The 19,324-nt window shown below is 35.9% G+C and overlaps 2 protein-coding genes across 6 annotated transcripts in view; one reads left to right on the top strand and one right to left on the bottom strand.

The window, feature by feature from the left end:
• LOC117125066 (dephospho-CoA kinase domain-containing protein-like) overlaps positions 1 to 16,248 on the bottom strand; it is a 32,362-nt gene extending 16,114 nt beyond the window's left edge. The window contains exons 1-2 of one of the 3 annotated variants that reach the window (XM_033271459.1): positions 16,121 to 16,248; positions 6,057 to 6,196 (exon numbers count right to left, since the gene is read on the bottom strand). In XM_033271459.1, coding sequence (XP_033127350.1) covers positions 6,057 to 6,163 — 107 coding nt within the window. In that variant the 5' untranslated portion in view covers positions 6,164 to 6,196; positions 16,121 to 16,248. Of the gene's footprint in view, positions 1 to 6,056; positions 6,197 to 16,074 lie in introns of all 3 variants that reach the window. The other 2 variants (XM_033271443.1, XM_033271450.1) reach the window with 2 other exon arrangements.
• Positions 16,249 to 18,650: 2,402 nt separating this feature from the next.
• LOC117125083 (ELL-associated factor 2-like) overlaps positions 18,651 to 19,324 on the top strand; it is a 7,053-nt gene continuing 6,379 nt past the window's right edge. Inside the window, exon 1 of one of the 3 annotated variants that reach the window (XM_033271487.1) lies at positions 18,651 to 18,771. The gene's annotated coding sequence lies outside the window, so the exon portion shown is untranslated. Of the gene's footprint in view, positions 18,865 to 19,324 lie in introns of all 3 variants that reach the window. The other 2 variants (XM_033271471.1, XM_033271479.1) reach the window with 2 other exon arrangements.

Raw genomic sequence — 19,324 nt, forward strand, 5'->3', positions numbered from 1 at the left:
TAAATAAAAAGCCATGAATTACACTTTTTATTTTTTTTTTCCATTTAAATGTTAAAAAATAGCAACAACATAATCAATAAATCAACATAAATCATGCATTTATTAATACTAAAATAATTTACTTGTGGCCAATTTCACGGAAGCGAAATCACAATTTTCCAAAAATTCAATCTGTGTATTGGTAAACCCCACAAACAGAGTTCTACAATCATAATTATATGGTTTAGATGGGGTTTACAGTGTAATATATTGAATCAGTTTTATTACAGAATTTGATTATTGGGGCCATTTTTACCTACATGTCATATGGAGCCATTTTTACCAGGGCCATTTTTTCCGGGGCAATTTTTTCCGGGGCCATTTTTTCCGGGGCCATTCTTACCGTACACCGGTAATTCATGCTGGTCTATAGCTATTTCGATGCTTTCTATAGCTACTTTATGCTAGCAGCTATTTTATACTGGTACAGTATTAACATGCTTTCTAGTGATTTGACTATTGTGGCTATGTACAGTCACTACTGGTAAACAGAATATGCCTACAACTGTATAAATCATAAGTTTGAAAACAAAAAATGTGTTAATGACAACTCAGACAGTGCAGCTGATTTATCATTGTGTCAGGTCTGTGAGTTTAATGCAGACGCGATGGGTAAATAGTGAGACTGCGTCAGGGATAGCTATATGCCGTCGGGGAAATATTAAACATGTTTAATATTTCCCCGACAAGATGACCCGTTGGCTGGTTGATTAACCAATCGTGTGGATTTATTTAGGAGAGAAGGCAGTCAGGGATCAAAATGTTTTCGCGAGCGGGAGAAATGGCTCAACAAGAAGTTTGGTCCGAGGAGAGCTAGGAATTGCAAATAAATTTATGGAGAAATTAGCCTTGCCTGTATGATACTAACATTAAAGTGCAATTGACTGTATTTGTATTTGCTGTATTCCTTGGGTAAAGAATTTTTTTAAATCTTTAATATTTTCTCAGATTTTAAATTCAGGTTTAAGGAAAAACACACTACATCACATGCTGTTTATATTTCACTGACAAAATTGCTAGATAATCAAATGCATATAATTGGAATTTTTCTCGACTACTCCAAAGCTTTTGACACAATTGCATAGTTATTGTACCAACCGCCTTGCATCGTGCAGGACAGTTCCGCATTTCAAAGTGATTTTGGATGTACAATAATACGCATTTTGCAGAAACAAATGCGTGATCATAAATTTGTCACACATTTAGTAAAAGTCTAGGCTTGATGATGAATAATCACAAATTCAGGGGAAAATGTATTTAAAATTAGTTTTATCAAAAATATAAAACAGTTATGCAGTAACATGAGTCATTAGAGTGCTTTCGTTATCTCATTTGAGATTCAATTCAACAAGAGCTTTGAAGACGGGTGTGGTCTTGAACATTCATTCTCACAACCAACTGTTGATTGTGTGACTGCAGTAACTGACAACTGCAGAAACTGCAGTTGTCAGTAAGCATCAAACACATGCAAATGCAGTCAGGTAAGTACTGTATTTACATGAATACTTAATTCACTGACGCGAATACTAAAAATCGGTATGGTTAATTGGTCCTGGTTCTGGTTGTGGTGGGTAAAGCCATCCTTCTATGACTCCGAAAGTGTAGGACCATGGTTCTTAATAGGCGGCCAGCCAGCCAAATTTGGCCCATGCAGCTATTAAATCTGGCACGTGTAAAAAAATAAAATTAAAAACAAATAATCAATTTAAATTATATCATTTGATGAATATTAATTTTCTCATTATAAAAAAGAGAAAACAGCATTCCCCTATTAAAAAAAAAAAATTAATTAGCAAATATCAAAAGAACAAAAGCTTGTTATTTTTAATGTATTTAATCTTGAATTTGCACTGGAGGAATTCCGAACAGCATCTTCTGAAATCTTATCAACAGATTCATCTAAAACCTGCAAAACAAAAGGATACTGTTGCATGTAATTTCCTGTTATTGCATCCTTCCTTATTATCGTATATTGCATATATTACAATCGTATTTAAAACAAACCACATTTAAGTAAGACAATAAACAATATTCCAGCTCAGGCCATTATGTGTTTATTCGGTCTCTGATTCAACATGTCCGACTAACCATGAGGTATTTATAATTACCCAGTAATGCCTTGCTCTATTATCATTGTAGTCTTACAACCCAGACACTACACTTATGACGTGTTTAAATTGTTTTATTGTAGTTCTTTGTTTTATCTAAGACAAACTATGTACAGTAGTTGTCTTGGGTTTCATGTCACATAACAGATCTTGCTGGGTGTACGGTAAGAATGGCCCCGGAAAAAATGGCCCCGGAAAAAATGGCCCCGGAAAGAATGGCCCCGGAAAAAATGGCCCCGGTAAAAATGGCCCCATATGACAGGTAGGTAAAAATGGCGCCAAATGAAAAATTCTGTATTAAAACTGATTTTCTTGAGCCAATATATGCATTTTTTTATCTTAAATAATTTAGTTTTTAAAAGGAATCTAACATCAAACAAATTGCCATTTACATTAATTAATATTTAATTACATTAATATTCAATGATAAAATATTCAAAGATAAATAAAAAGCCATGAACTACACTTTTTTATTTTTTTCCCATTTAAATGTTAAAAAATAGCAACAACATAATCAATAAATCAACATAAATCATGCATTTATTAATACTAAAATAATTTACTTGTGGCCGATTTCACGGAAGCGGAATCAAAATTTTGCAGAAATTCAGTCTGTGTATTTCTCTAAGCAGACAATTTACTGCTAAGTTTGCGAGAAAGTAAGCCTCTCCCTTTTCCCATACATGAACTTGTGATTCAAACACACAATTGATCCACATGCTTTAACTACTGTTTATTTGCATTGTTTATTGTGTATAAGAGACAGGATATATTGATTATAAAATTATTAATTATTATTACTGAAACATTAATTATATTTTCTGTATACCACTTTCTTTAAATTTTTCAGTATTTTTCTTCATTTGTGCAGGAAATTTCGAGAAAATAGGTCCGCAGAATCGCATTAACATGCGAATGCCTATACTGTACATTGGTTACAATAGCCACCGGCCGACTTTACTGCAACATTTGCGGGGAAATTGGCAGACATATTTTTAATATGCGTGGATGGAATTTTTTCTTTATGAGATAACTCTAAATCAATTTACACATAATAATTTCAACCTAAACAGAGTTCCAGAGTTTTCACCAACATTTCGGGAGTGCTGAGATTCCAGCTCCCCGCTTGTGAGAGGCCATTTACGCTTCGTTTTAAGCCCGAAAAATTGGCATCACACAGTCGGCCGGCGACACTTCTTATCTAGGTTATAAGGTAGCCTAGAACTAGTACAACTTCAGCAAAGTATCTTATACCTACATATCTATAGTTTCATTTTCTTGTTCAATGGTTGTTTTTATTGAGAATTATTAAAAAAAAAAAAAAAAAAAACTGGTACGCCTTCGAAACTTCAGTACAGTAGAACCCCTCATTTACGTACGGCACAGGCCCAGAGCCGTTCGTAAATTCGGGTATTCGTAAAATCGGGGTTGACCCAAATTCCTATATATTTGCACTGATACTACTTACACTATAGATAAATTGTTCACCCTGTTGCCCACCCACTTTAACAATGGTATATTCCAATTGGGTGGTTTATGTCCTGGGTGGTTTATGTCCTGGGTGGTTTATGTCCTACATTCCATGTCACATAACAGATCTTGCTGTGCTGATTGTACTATCAAACCTTCCTCATTTGCAACCTAATTTTTCTACAAGATTGCTTTTTGTAGGTCCACATTTCCATAGCATTTTTTTTTGGCTATAGTATATATTTTTAAAACTCAATTAAATTTATCATTATTTGTTGTAACTTACAGACACCATCAACATCTAAGAAATAGAAAGGCATTGCTCACAATTTTCAGAGGAAATGGATTTTTACAAACTGCCCAATTCTGGCTCAGAATATTTTAACTAAAAAACTTGTTTAGTCTAGTACTAATGGTCATGGTTGAAAGATTTTTATATTTAGATTTTGGCACCAGTCGACAAATTGTCTGATGGTGGAGATTTCTACAAAAGCAATCAAGTTTCTAAAAATGCATTTGAGATCTTTGCAAACATTTGGGGTATCCAGAAAAACATGGATCAGAAAACATGGAACCTTTAGTTTTTTGAGTAGAGTTATTGCTTGGTGGTTAAGATGCTTGGGGGTGGGGATTCCAAGAATTTAATTTCAGGATAACAGGTTGCCAATCAAGGACATCTGGAAGGGGTAGAGTATCGAATATATAGGAATGGGTTTTTCTCATTCAATGATTATAAACATGGGATTTATTAGTGAATACACTACACAACAGTAAACAGTATTAAATATAAATAATGCAATAAAAAATATAATGTTTTGCAACCATGTTTTCAAGACCTATACAAGTAAAGGTTCAGTAGTTAATTATTTGTCTCTTTCTGCACAATAATATTTAGTAATTTAATGCTCTCATGGCTAAAATGGGACTTTTCTTATACCTTGTTTAGCGAACCCGCCGACTGCAAATATTGATGATTTTGAATAAAAATAAAATTTTATTTTTGGCCAATTAGCACACCCGCCACCACGAAAAAGTGTAAATTTCAGAAAAAGTAAGTATATTTCTTCCTAATTATATAAATTTGAAGCATTTAACCATCCTATTTTACATTCATCAATAAAATTTTATTTTTATTTTCACCTCCGTCTGGATGTTTTTGGCAAAACTATTTGCTAAATAAGAAAACAAAATTTAATTTTTATTTTTATTACGCTCTCCTCCGATGATCTTTTAAAAATTAAGTACGCGAAACAAGGAATAAAAAATGTCTCGCCTAAATGGTAAAATGAGGTTCTTCATCAGTATATTTCTGCAGCATTGGACAGATGGCAGTGAAAAAATATAAGGATTACCAGGGTGGGATGGATCATATGATAGATTGTACTTCCTTAATGCTTCTACTGTAGGCCTTATTTGTATTTACAAAATATTAAATATAATAAATATTAAATATAATAAATAAATATCATTTTCCAAAAAATTTGGGTTATATTGTTCAGCTTTAATATCAGTATCAGATGAATTACTATTATTAATTTCATCTATGCCTGTTAGTAATAGACCTACAGCTACAGTAGGCTTAGAGTAGGCATATAAAGGTCTATCATAAATAGGGAATTAGGAGGGCCTACCTAGCTAGCCTGAACTAGTTAGGCTTGATTTTTGGCCGTGGATTTTTGTTTCAGATAAGGTAGTATAATACATACTCCAAGTATGCACACCATCGTGTCGGGATTCAATATTTTGACATTAATTATATCATCATTTTTTTCAATTATTTAAATTTATGTATAGCTGAGGTGTAATTGGTAGAGCTGCTTTTACCCTAACCAACTTCAGTCTCTTTATCCTAATGTACTATTGCATGTCGGAAGAATAACGACTTCAATTTTTTATATCTATACTACTGCACTGTATAAAGTATGTAGGCTAGACTAGGTAAGCCTAGGATTCTCTGAACAATTTCATCGATCGTCATTTTTATATTATCGTCTTTACTAACCAATAGGCCTACCGAAATTCGCTAAGAAAGAAGATTCTACGGTACGCTATGTTTATCGGTACATTATATGCTTTTTGTGCTACAGTATACTATTATCTGTAAATTAACATAAACTTACCTACAATGGATTGTTGTATTACTTTGTTATCAAAACTGTACACGATCAGCACTTCCGTGATAACATGCCGGTGTCTGTTACGCAACTGCCGTGACGTTTTGGGATTCAACCAATCAGAAACACCGATTGGCTTTCGTTTTTTTTGCAACATCATTCCGTTTCCATCCCTCTCCCCACATCCGCCCATGCATGAGCTGGCATGAGCCTATGCGTCCTTTGATCTTATTTGACAGCGCTTTATAAACTAACGACTTATTTACTGTGTTAGTGCAGCTGGTTGGTTAGTGGAAAGGTCTCAATCTATATAGACCAACTTTACCTGGCAACCACATCAGCATCAATAAATTGACAGCCAATTTCTCTCAGCATGATTGAAACTGTACTCTTCCCGGAAGCTATTCCCCCTGTTAGGCCAACGAGGAACATACTGTAGCTGAATTTCCAGGTTACAACTACCACCTAAGGTAAAATAAAATAATGTTCAGCTTAAAATTATAATATTGTATTTGAATGTGTAATATTTAAATTTCTTGCTACTGAAGTTAAATTTTTTTTTAAATAAAAAAAGAAAGAAATAAAGAAAAAGAAATAATTGATCCCCGGACATCCCTAGGGTAGTGTTGTCTCCATCAGCTCCACTTTCGAACATCTCTGGATCCGCCCCTCCTGCAAGGGAAAACGTTTACTGGAATTTTCATGCAAGTCCACACAGACCCCTTCCGACACCTAGGCGTTAGACGAGACTTTTTTTATTCCTTGTTCCGTGTACTTATTTTTTTAAAGATCATCAGAAGAGGGAGGAATAAAAATAAAAATAAAATTTTGTTTTCTTATTTAGCAATTAGCATTTGCCAAAAACATGCAAATGGAGGAAAAAATAAAAATAAAATTTTATTGGTGAATGTAAAATTGGATGGTTTAATAATGTTTCAAATTTACAGTATATAATTTGGAAGAAATATATCTTATCTCAAGGCAGCGGAGGGTGTAATAAAAATAAAGAAAAACTTTTATTTTTTTTTCCTGAAATCTCCATTTTTCGTGGAGGCAGGAGGGCTAATTGGCCAAAAATAAAATTTTAATTTCATTCGAAATCATCAATATTTGCGTTCGGTGGGTTCGCTAAACAAGGTATAAAAAAGTCTCGCCTTATGTCACTGGCAACACTAGGCGTAAGCCAACATCCCTCTCCCTAAATATAGGCCTAGCCTAGCAGCCTGGCCCTAGTAGCAGGGAGGGTCCGCCTCCCTACTAGGGCATGCATGCCAAGTTCGACTAATTTGCAGGCGTGAGACTTTTATTACAAAAGACCCCTCCCTAGCAGGGTGTCCGGGCATGCCACCCCCCACCCCCCTAGAATATTTTTTCCCTAGATACCTGAAAATGGATTCTTTGCTAATTTAGGGTTATATTTTTATAACCGAAAATTTGTTAGAAATCCGCATTTTTTCCAGAGAATGCATATTTCTGCCGTCCACGATTGAACCTATCCCATGAGCCGCGTGCGTGGTGGCCAGCAGTGTACACGTTCTTTGATCCTGTTGATGCAGCTAGTTTGATCTGATCTGATCGCAAGAATAGTAAGAGAAATATTCAAATTTTTACCAAAAATTATCAGAATTTATCAACTAAAGAATATATGAGATACCATAATTATATGACAATACTGTATGTAATAATGAAAGAAACATCAGAAAAAAAAATATATTATCTCAAACATTTTTGTTAAGCTGTGCTCTTTGCAATTTTGCCAATGGTCATTTAAACCTTTCTGAAGACAACTCAAAAATTAACTGGTTCGTTTGTTGTTGCCATCTTGATTGTAAGACTCTCTGAGAAATTTGTATCTGACATGATTTACGCTGCCAGAAAACTGTAACATGTACAAACTGCCAGGCCTGCAATCTTGTAGGCAGCTCCATTTGATTGGATGAGAGTGTTACTTAAAATAGAAAGCTAACCCAACTCAACCCTGGTGTAGTGTGCCATCTATCTATGCTCAAATGTATAATAAAAACAAAGAGTATAAAACTGCAAGAGGTTCGACTGCCCATATTTTGTATACAGGCAAAGGAACATTGAAAAGTACTACCACGAAGGGTCGTGTCCTTCAAAATAACGTAAAAGGCATTCGTATTGAACGCATGCTGCGTTTCAAAACTCTAAAATACGTTCTAGATGCGCAGTACGCATTCGATACGAACGCCTTTTACACTCTTTTGAAGGACATGCCCCCCTCGCGGGAGTACTTTTTGAGATAGGATTACGTTCCAGAGAAACCACGGCAGTTGGACCTCTTGCAGTTCTATACTCTTTGATAAAAACAAAAGCAATCCTACTTATGCGCGAGACTCGAATGCGTGAGGCTTGGCATGTATGGAGGGTTCCGAGTCGTTTCGGCCATGAGTCGATTCGGCCTGGGTCGATACGGCAGGGTTGTTTTGGCCCTTTTTGGGTCGAAACGACCCGGGCTAGAAGGCCTAAACGACCCAGGTCAGAAGTGGTCGCGCCCTATTGCTTGTAAGCATTTCGATTGCAATTAACAGCCGCAGTATGGAGCACCAAGTACGCACTGCGGTTTATTTAGGTCCTGTATTTTTAAAGAGCGTTTTTTTTTTGTGTGTGTTTTAGTATGATTTATTTTGTCTTTTTTTACGATCCTTGACTATACATAATACTTTTTCTTTTTTGTATTTTTCAGTATGATTATTAAGTTTTACAATTGTTATTGTGTCAGAAATTTTAATTAGTTTGAGTATAATTTTACAATATGTGGTTATTCAAAAACAATGTTCTTTTTTTCTTGCAGTTCCTAGTGGAAAGTCAAGTGTACAAGACAGTACAATTATGTTATCCATTTCTAAATGATTCTTAATAAAGGCTTTTGTGTTTTGTTGGCATTTTATTTGTTAAATTAAATATATCTGAATTTCATATGTTTGTTTTCGCGGCTAGTAATTTCATTTATCAACAAAAAAAATGAGACATTCTCAAAAAAAACAAAAACAAAATCTTTTCAGAACTAGGACTATCTACTGTACGTTGCATTGTCAGCATTACTTCAACATGCAAACCTTCATACAATACTTCATCATTATTATCATTTTAGAATTTACAAAGACGAAAGTACATCATCCTAAAAAAAATCGCAAATATGGATCCATCGGGGGCGGATCCAGAGATGTCAGAAAGGGTGGGTGGGAGATCGAGCCTACACACCGCTGGGGGCGTCCTCAGCCCCGTCACCCTTTTAGGAAGTTAAAAAATGGAAAAAAAATTGATCGCCCAAAACGCCTCAGAGGTTACATTCGAGCGTCTGTCTAGAAAACAAATATTTCGTGGACCTCCCCTTAGGGCGGCGTTATTTCGATCGGCCCCATTTTCGGTTCCCGTCGGACATCTCTGGATCCGCTCCTGCCGGCAGGGGTCCTGTCCATATACGGTAAATGAAATATTAAAGCTTAAACAAAGTTGAATAATTTAAAAAAAAATCAGAACCATAGACGAGAGGTAAACATACAGGTACAGTACACATTAACGCCATGAGAAAAACAAAAAGAAATCAGCTTGGAAACGAGCTAAACAGTCCAACTCTACCGAGCACTGGTCTACTTTTCGAAAATTACGCAATTGATATAAAAACTTATTGGCCTATAAGTATAGGCAGTACATTAATAATCTTGAGTCTTCTATTGTGAACAATCCTAAAAGGTTCTGGTCTTTTTTCAGAACTAAAAAACAAACCAAATCATTACCCAATATTATTACGAGCTCTGGAGACAAAGCTTCTTTATTCAATTACTTTTTTTATTCTGTTTTGTCTCAAAGTAAAGATTATGCTGAATTTTCCAATATTCCCATTTTCAAGAATGACAATCTTGGATCTATTTTTATTAATGAAAATGACATTTTAGATATTCTTAAACATTCAGACGTTACTAAATCGTCAGGTCCTGATAATTTGTCTCCAATTGTCATAAGGGAATGTGCTCAACAGATTGCTTCTCCCTTATGCTATATTATCAATTGTTCTCTTAGAACTCAAACAATTCCCCTTGACTGGCTAAAAGCCAATGTTGTTCCTGTTTTTAAAAAATTTGACAAAAGTCGTATTGAGAATTATCGGCCTGTTTCCCTTCTTTGTATATGTGCCAAGGTTATGGAAAGAGCTATATTTAATGTTATTTTTCCAATTGTTCGTAAAGATATTTATCGATTGCAACATGGTTTTATAAAAGGTCGGTCCAGTAGCACACAACTTCTTACTGTTTTCCAAGAAATAAGTTCTGTGCTGGACAAAGCTGAGCAGGTTGACATGCTTTATTTAGATTTTTCTAAAGCTTTCGACAGTGTCTCTCATAAACTTCTTATTTACAAATTACAATCTTTCGGGTTTCATTCAAATCTTTTGGGGTGGTTTAATTCGTATATCAATAATCGTTATCAAAGGGTGGTTATAGAAGGGTGTAATTCTGATTGGCTTCCTGTTATCTCCGGAGTTCCCCAGGGATCCATACTTGGACCGTTTCTGTTTCTTTTATTCATTAATGACTTGCCCAGCTCTGGCCACCATTCCACTATGGCAATGTTTGCTGATGATTCCAAGTGTTTCAAAGAAATTAAGTCTATGTCTGATTGTAGTCTGTCTCTTATACACATCTAGATGTGTATAAGAGACAGGGATAGATGCATGAAGGGAATGACACCCAAAAGGTATTTCAAGCATTCTGGTACTACTGTATAAATGCATGAAAATTATGCCCAGATCAATATTAATTACTACTATATTCTACATCTTTCTTTATTAATAATCAAGGTTTTTTTTATATAAAATAGTATCGAGGGTATACAAAGACGGGCTACTAAATTCATATTGCATTATCCTAACCTTGATTATAAGTTGCGCCTTTTGCAGCTTGACTTGTTACCGTTGTCTTTTAGACGCGAGATCAGTGATCTCTTTATTTTTTTCAAAAGTTTTTATGGTATTTATGATATTTCTATTGATGATTATGTGCATTTTAATTCATCACAGGGCCGTTCTACCACCAGACTTTCGTCTGATCATTTTATGTTATCTATACGCCGGTGCAAAACTAAGGCTCATGAATCTTTTTATTTTCAACGAATTGTTTTCATCTGGAATAATCTTCCTTTATCAATTCGATCAGATTCTTCCTTTCCTTCTTTTAAGAACAAAGTTATTGAATTTTACAACTCTAAATTGAAATCTTATTTTTTTCCTGATAATTTTTGCACTTGGATCTCATTTTGTCACTGTTCTGGCTGCTGTCTCTTATACACATCTAGAAATCCTTATCTTTTTTACATTTATTTGATTATTTATTTATTCATTTTTCTCCGGTGGTAAGACGGCTCTGTAGAGGTGCTTGTTCACCTGTTCTGTTCTTGCCTTATAAGTTGAATAAAATAAAAAATAAATAAACTGCCATGGCATGTGTTTGCACCTAAAAATAGCCGTTCTAATTTTATCATCTGACTACTTCACTCTTTGCAGTAGTGCGCCCACACATTCCTGAAGGCGGCGTACAAATCATGTCTGACCGTGGGAACCTGTTTGTGGCCATTTCTTTCCGATTTTTATACTGTAGTTAGTTTCCATGCAACAATAGGCCTTGTGAGTGAAATTTAAGGCTTACTTAATATCAAAAGAGGCCTGAAACAGCCATTAACATTGTAGGTCTACTGTATAAATTTTATTTAAACTATATTTTACTATTTCCATTTATTTGTGTATTTAATAAACATGCCTAATCAAAATATGTATCGACAATAAATGAAACAAACAAGAAGATACAAACCATGTGTCTGCTTCACCTCAACATAATTGTTGAAAACGTTAATTCTTTCCTCAAATTATACTGTAGTTAATAATTTCTTTAGTTAATTTCTATGCAATGAGTGATTTTGTCGGCCTTAATAATACAATTATATATTTGCTTTATTTTCATTATCACATCATTCAGTATATTTTAATTTATTTTATATGACCTATGTATTGTTATAAATAGAACATTTGGTAATGTAAATGGAGACGCAAAAAAAAAAACTTATGACAAACTAATCCGCTAAATTAACTATAAGCCTATTTATTTTATAAATATAAATTTTATTGAAGCATTTATAAACATGATCCAAATATATATCGTACAGAAACGATAAAGAGAAACATATCTCCAAACCAATTGACATTTGCGTTGTTTCTATAAAAAGAAAGATTTGATACCGCAATGAACTGCAATGAACTTATTCGCGGCTGCATCTTCGGCGCTCCATACACTGCGGCCGAAATACATGACAAAAATACCAACTCAGGGGCAAAACGACTCAGGGGCGAAACGACTCAGGACAGAAACGACCTGGGCCGAAACGACTCGGGGCAGAAACGACCCGGGGCCGAATCGCCCAGGCCGAATCGACTCAGGCAGGCCCGTAGCCAGGAGGGGGGGGGTTTTATGGTTCGGACGAACCCCCCTTTTCTAGCGAACCCCCCTGTTTTCTAGCGAACCCCCTCAAATTTTTGAATGAGCCCCACTCGGACGGAATGTGTGATTTTAACTTACCCAGCATTAAATCAACATTTAGCACCTAATTCATTATTTGGTCACTGCGATACAAGCCTTCATTCATAGAATATCTTCAGAAGTTCGGAGATTTAAATTGAACGTAACTCCGGCAAACCATGAATTTACGATGGCTCCCATACTGTATAAGGATGGCAAACATCGATAAAAACCCGGCTCCCGTCTCAACTTTGACTGGCCTTTGCCTGAATGTTTGTAAGAAATGTACCAACCGGTAACGAAACCGGTCACCGTCTACCTAGAGTAAATGGCGCCACTAAACGAAGCTAAAGTTTTTCGACTTAATCCACCAAATGCAGCTAAAGTTTTGCGACTTAATCACCTGATTCTATGGACTGTGTGGTTAGTAAATTCCATAGCCATACTGTCCACAGCGCACACTAACCTATTTGCTGATTGAGCATTTTTGGGAAATTGACTCCTTTTTTCCATCCCAAACAAAAAAGTCATCATGGTCCATCTCAGTCATCATAGCCAGTCACAAATTTAGGAAGGTTGTTTTCAACAGCAGACACACACACAACAGAACGGAGTGTGTCAAAACGAGTGTTAATTTTTAGTGATAAAGAATTACGAAACGTCATAGAATAACTGACATTTTTCGTTCACTGTAGCAAAGAAGGAAACGACAGATAGTCCTTTAAGATGGGTTATTTTCACAAAAACGTGATGCAATAATGAAAAAATAATTATTATTGTTCATTTTCAATTTTATCTTATTCTTCTTTCTTCCTCTGCTTCTTTCATATTTTTGTTTAAATTTAATTTGTTATACTAAATACATATTTACGCATAATATTTCTATGTATATATATAAATTTATATCATTTTCATACAGATTTACATATTTTCTATAATCTAGAAATAGGTTTATGTATACTTTGTGTCTGTATTTAACATGTTTCAATCTTTTGCTTTATTTAAATATCAATTATCATAAATTTTAATGATTACATTATTTCATATAGTATATCTAGAGATACGGCCGATTGCTAAAGGTACGGTAAATGATATTATGTCATGATCAGCCAATAGAAACGCCGATTCATGCGTGACGTCATTCAGCGCACTGCTGCTGCAAGAGTAGTGAGTGTGTGTTTCAGCGTGACCACTGCTTGGGTATTTACCCAAGATCTTGGGTATTTTGACTTGGTCTTGGGTTCCTGGGTATTCCGTTCAAATCCTTGGGTATTTTATTTTTTCTAAGAAAATTAAATATTTTTGTCATTGAGGAAGAATTAAGAAGTAACAAAGACTATATTTCAGTCCATTCAAGCATAGAGAAAATAGAACACTGTTCTATTTTCTCTATGATTCAAGTAAGCAAAACTCAACGAAGTGCACATAACATTGTTAATTGACTGTTAATTGCCATAAACATGGGTTCAGAATTGTTTTATTTGTGATTTGAGCTGCCATTGATCTTACTTAATTAATGCATTACATAATAAAACTGATCTACTGATAACACTGGCCGACTGAGGGCGTATTTTTCTATCCGTATTATCACCTCATGAATAATTATTAATTTTAATAATTAACACAAACAATTAAAATAAAAAATTGGTTTATAAATTGAACTAAAAGGAAAATTATACATGTGAAAAACACGTATTTTTCAAATTTTAATGCATTTTCAGGAAGTTTGGGTAATTTTGGGCAATTTTTGCTGAATCTTTCAGCCCAGTCATTGGGTATATCAAAAATTGGAATGGTCAAAAGATCGAAGATTCGTTCGTTTGCGGGTGTTGTTGACAAGCTCTGATTAATATTCTGTAGCCCGAGGCCCTACAACAAATAAAAAGGATAGCAGTTCTGCTAGATTTGGCGACATCAAGCGAGAATAAACTATTTTAATAGTAGAAGCCAGGCCTAGGCCTTAGCTACCAATGAAAACCACCTAAGCCTAGCCTAGTAGTACGCCTATAGTATAAGTATGCCCCTGGGCCCTAGGCGGGTATTCGGGCTAGGCCCTAGGCCTAAGCCTAGCCTTAGTAGAACATTCTCTATGGATAGACCATAAAATACGCAAGAATAACAGAAAGGATTTTTAACCCAAACATTGTGATAAGCCCCAATCGAAATACATGAAATGGGCCTAAATGTTTATGACATAAATTTGATCGTAACTGTTCACGCCACGTTTCTCCTGATCGCGACGTCGACTTTGCAAAAAAGCCAAAATCGAGTCGGTCATTTCTATTGGCTAATCATGACGTAATATCATTTACTACCGTACCTTTAGCATTCGGAAGTTCCGATACGGTACCGTATCTCTAGCCACGGCATTTAAATAAATTTATAAACAATTTTAAATATTTAAATATAAACTATGAAAGTAAATACACGTACGGTAGATTAGATCAATAAAAATGGACATATTAATAATAATAATAATAATAAGGTAAGAACTTATAAATCCACTCACGATGCAGTACTGTTACGATTTTTAATTGTACGGGAAATCCACTCACGAAATATTTTCTTATTTTATTATATTACCACCTTTTTATTACATAGATCTTTTTCAAAACATAACTGCTTTTATAACATTATATAGACCCATTAAACAGAAAAACTGCTCTGGCTTCGGGGGATTCGCCCCTGACCCCACCCGGGCCCTTAGGCAGGCTTCTGGACCCCACGCCCAGAGGGATACCAGTCAACTCGCCCCCTATCAAACTCCCCCCCCCCCCACACACTCCCCCCCCCCCCCCCCCCCCCCCCCCCCCCCCCCCCCCCCCCCCCCCCCCCCCACTTTCCCCTTGCAATCTCGCCCCTTGCAATCTCGCCCCTTACAATCTCACCCCTTACAAACTTGCCCCCTAACAAACTCGCCCCCTGACTCTGCAGTCGCCACTTACAAACTTTCCCCTTAGCAAACTTGCCCTTGACAAACTTGCCCCCTTGTCAACTCGCCTCCTAACAAACTCGCCCCTAACGAATTCGCTTTCGAACAAACTCGCCCCCTAACAAACTCGCCCATAACCTTTCGGTTGACAACCATGCTACATAGTAATTAAATACAGACTAAAACTAGAAATTGCAAATTGCAAGTGAAGTGCTGCGAAGTACAACTGCATAAAATGTTCTTCGAACAAAATTATTTATGGGAGTCAAGTGAAAATAATGAATAATAAAAATATAACAAATAATATGAGCACGAAGATGTGTATAAGAGACAGGCTCTATATGTCAACTAACAGCACCGGATACTTCACAGCCGGTTACTCTGTCTCAAATGCGTTCGGTAAAGTAAATTTTTTTTTCTACACTTAATCAATTCTCATTATTTTGACTATGTTGCTTTATATTGTTATTGTAATCTTTGTATTCATACGTACAGGGTAGTGTCATATAGCACGTCCGCCCTAGTGCATGTTAGAATAGGACATCGATGGTTTAGCTAGTAGATTAAAACCCGAGATCCTCTTTCCATACATCGAATAAAAAATTATTTGCAAGGTAAACTGTGTACTCCTGTGTTCACTATAGTTTGTAAGGGGGCGGGATTGCAAGGGGCGAGTTTGATAGGGGCCGAGATTGAAAAGGGCCAGTTTGATGGGGGGGGGGGGCGAGTTCCCGCCCAGAGAACCCCCTTTAAATGACCTGGCTACGGGCCTGTCAGGGCCGAAACGACTCTAGCCTAGGCCTACACCGTATGGAGTGTGGTCCGCACGCCCAGAAGCCTACCCAAGTCACACAGAACTATATAGTAGTGACTCAACTTACCCCTACACTAACTAAAAAAGGAGGATTTACTTTTTGTATCACTCACTCGTCAGTCTTCATCTTCTCTTAAAAGTGGGTGCTCAGGCAAATCCTCACATGGCCGGATCGTCAAAATATTTGCCTGGACGTCATTGCGTTCTAAGCGTCAAAGACTTTTCCTTGACCAATAAAAATGCGTCACCAATTTACAGGCGCGTCGCAAGCAAGTTTTATTGGTCCCGCCAAATGCACGATCCCCACCCCACACCTTGGCCATGGCGGAGGGGTAGGGTTGGTGGTCCTGATGGAAAACCCTTTTTTAATAAACTATGTCCTTACAGGGCATCGTATTCTTGCCGGTATTACGCAAGAAAACTTTACATTTACAGAGAAGATTTCTACCGACCTGTAACAGGGCCGCACACAGTGGGCCAGGGCGAAATCAAAGTCAGTGTGCCAAAAGTTCTTCTTGGTGACTATGGCTTTTACACTTTTTTTCACATGACTGAAGATTGAAGAAGGGTATACCCTGGTGAATCTATCCTGAAAATATTTTAAATTTAAACGAATTTTCAGGGTGGTATTTTTCAAAAAATGTCAGAAATTTCTCTATAAATATTTTAAATGCTATAATTGACTACATAATATATCAAAACACGGTTTTTTTCTTACTGCAGAAAATTCGGAATTACTTCAAAATGTACACGTTTCTTTGTTAGACTTGCCACCACAAGTCTCATATTTATTATTTTTTCTCATTCTGGACAGCGCCACCAACGAGAAAAAATATTCAGTTTTATAATGATTGTAAAAGGTAATATAATATGCCGAACTTGGCAGTGTGCAATCCCACAATATACTAGTTTATTTCATTGCATACAACACATATTACATCCGGTAATTCCTGTATATAAACAGACATTGTTTTAATATTGTATTGCATCAATCTTGTAGGTCTAATTACAGGCCATAATATAACCTGTCACACTAACAATGATCTGTTTAAATTTCATGTGTGGATGTCTCCGGAGATACTGCAAAACTTCAATAAAGAAACCTTGAAATAAACCTCTAAAAATGTGTCTGGGCCCCTTACCTATCAGGGCCGTAGCCACCGGTACGGTTGGTCAGGTTTCAACCTGACCACTTTTTGACAGACCACAAGTTAATTAGGTTTTGAATAGGAAAAAAAGGCTAAATTCCACCTGACTCAACCTAATCTCTCTGACCGTTAATGTAACTGCTATTGCAAGTTTTTTATATTGCACAGAGGGTACAATAAACACCATTTGTATTTACTGGCTTCTTTTATTTCTATCTCTTCAAAACTCTTGTTCATATCTCCAATAAGCCGTAAATACCACAATGAACAACAATGTAAATCAAGTAACTTTAAAAACAGTAAAATGCTATTCTTTTTCACTAGCCCAGTCATGCGTGACGACTGACCTTCACAATGACCTCACTAGGCAACAGGTACCATGTGAGCGGAATCCCAAGATTAAACGTTCATCAATGTAAATTTCTTGTTTTAATTAAACTCTAATAATATTTCGGCTATCATAATCAACAATGCTCACTGGATAATCATTAAATTTAGATCAATACTGTGTATAAAGTAATATGAAACCCATAAAATATCAGTTCAGGCATTCATTTATCTTTTTGTGGAAAATATAACATATGAATCATACAAAATAAAAAGAATTCAAATAACATAAAAATGTAAAAAACATCTACACTAAATCAAAATGGAATATTCACTGCCTGTTTTATCCCAGTTTTAGTATTGGAGGGGTTCCGAAGGCTTTACAGTATAACCAATCCCCGTATTTCTGATAGATTGCTGATAAAATGTAAAATATTTAAGATTTTATGTTCAGTACATTCTCAAATGTTATATAAATCTCAATATATATCCCAAAATTACGTTATATTTATGCACCGAAGTATTCAACTTAATAATTTTTATGTTTTTATGTTTTTTGTTAATGGTTTATAATGATATTACAGTACCACACCATAAGGAAGTCCTCTCCTTTAAACTTCTAAACTTTGCGTATCTAAATATACATATATATGTCCTTAAATCAAGGGAGTCCATTCGTTAAATTAGTATATATAGTATAGAAAATTTTGTTTGTCAATCTCAGATATTAGGAAATTACGTTTTATGCATGCACCAACATGAGAACTTTAACCTAATAACTTTGATATGTATAATTGGACTTCCTTGTGTTGTGGTCATATTAGACTAATATTATTATTAAAGAAATCCATTCAACAAACAACATAAAAAATATGTTTTATGTTGTTTGTTGAATGGACTTATGACCACAACATAAGGAATATACCACAACATAAGGAATTCCCCTCTAATTGTTTGGCATAATATTGTACAGAGAATTTCAATTGTTTATCAATATCATTATACACATGTTAGATCCAAATCACGTTTTGTGCAAGCAAGATTTCAGAAGCCGAAACTGTAGACCAGTTTATCACTGATTTGAGATCAAAGCTAGGTCATGTGAATTTGAAACGCTCTCTACCTACCAACGAAAACGCATGATGACGCAGTTAGCTTGAGAATGACGCAAGAATCGTAATATTTCCATATTATGTTAGCCTAGCGGAAAAAGAGAGAACGCTTTAAAAGTTAAACAAGGTCAACAGGCAAGGCAACAGGAACACAGCTGTACAACAATAATTGATACCGTATGCACTGAATTTTCGGGCGAATTTTAAAGTAGTTTATCACTACCCTGAACTGGTAGGCCTGTGTTACTAATTAGTCGGCCTTTATCTAATGTAAGCCCTATGTGGCTAGGTCTATCTACTACTACTAGGCCTAGACTTGGCCTAGCTAGGCCTAGGCCCCTAGCTAAGTTGTAAGGCAAGAGCTTAGGGTAGGCCAGAGAGAGGGGTCAAGTGGCTGGGCTGCTAGCTAGGCCCTTCTGGGCCTAGCCTACTAGGCCTAGGGTCAGGCGGAAATTCGGGCACTAGCCGGGATAGTTAGGCTTAGATCCTAGTTAGGCCTAGATCCTAGGCAGGGTCGTACCCATTAAAGGTTTACTTTGGTGATGTGCTGGATGCAGGACTAAAGTCCTCTAGGCATATGGGCAATTCCATGGTCACAGACCGACTTTTTAAGGCATTCATAATGGTAAAAAACTGTTTAAATATTACAGATAAACCAGTAAATCTGAAATTCCAAGTAAATTTTATATTCCTTCCCACACACTTTTAATTGACAATATTACAAAAATCA

This window comes from Anneissia japonica, unplaced genomic scaffold (genome assembly GCF_011630105.1).
Source record: "Anneissia japonica isolate Jap-2015-1 unplaced genomic scaffold, ASM1163010v1 scaffold466_len1169948_cov191, whole genome shotgun sequence".
Taxonomy (NCBI): Eukaryota; Metazoa; Echinodermata; class Crinoidea; order Comatulida; family Comatulidae; genus Anneissia; species Anneissia japonica.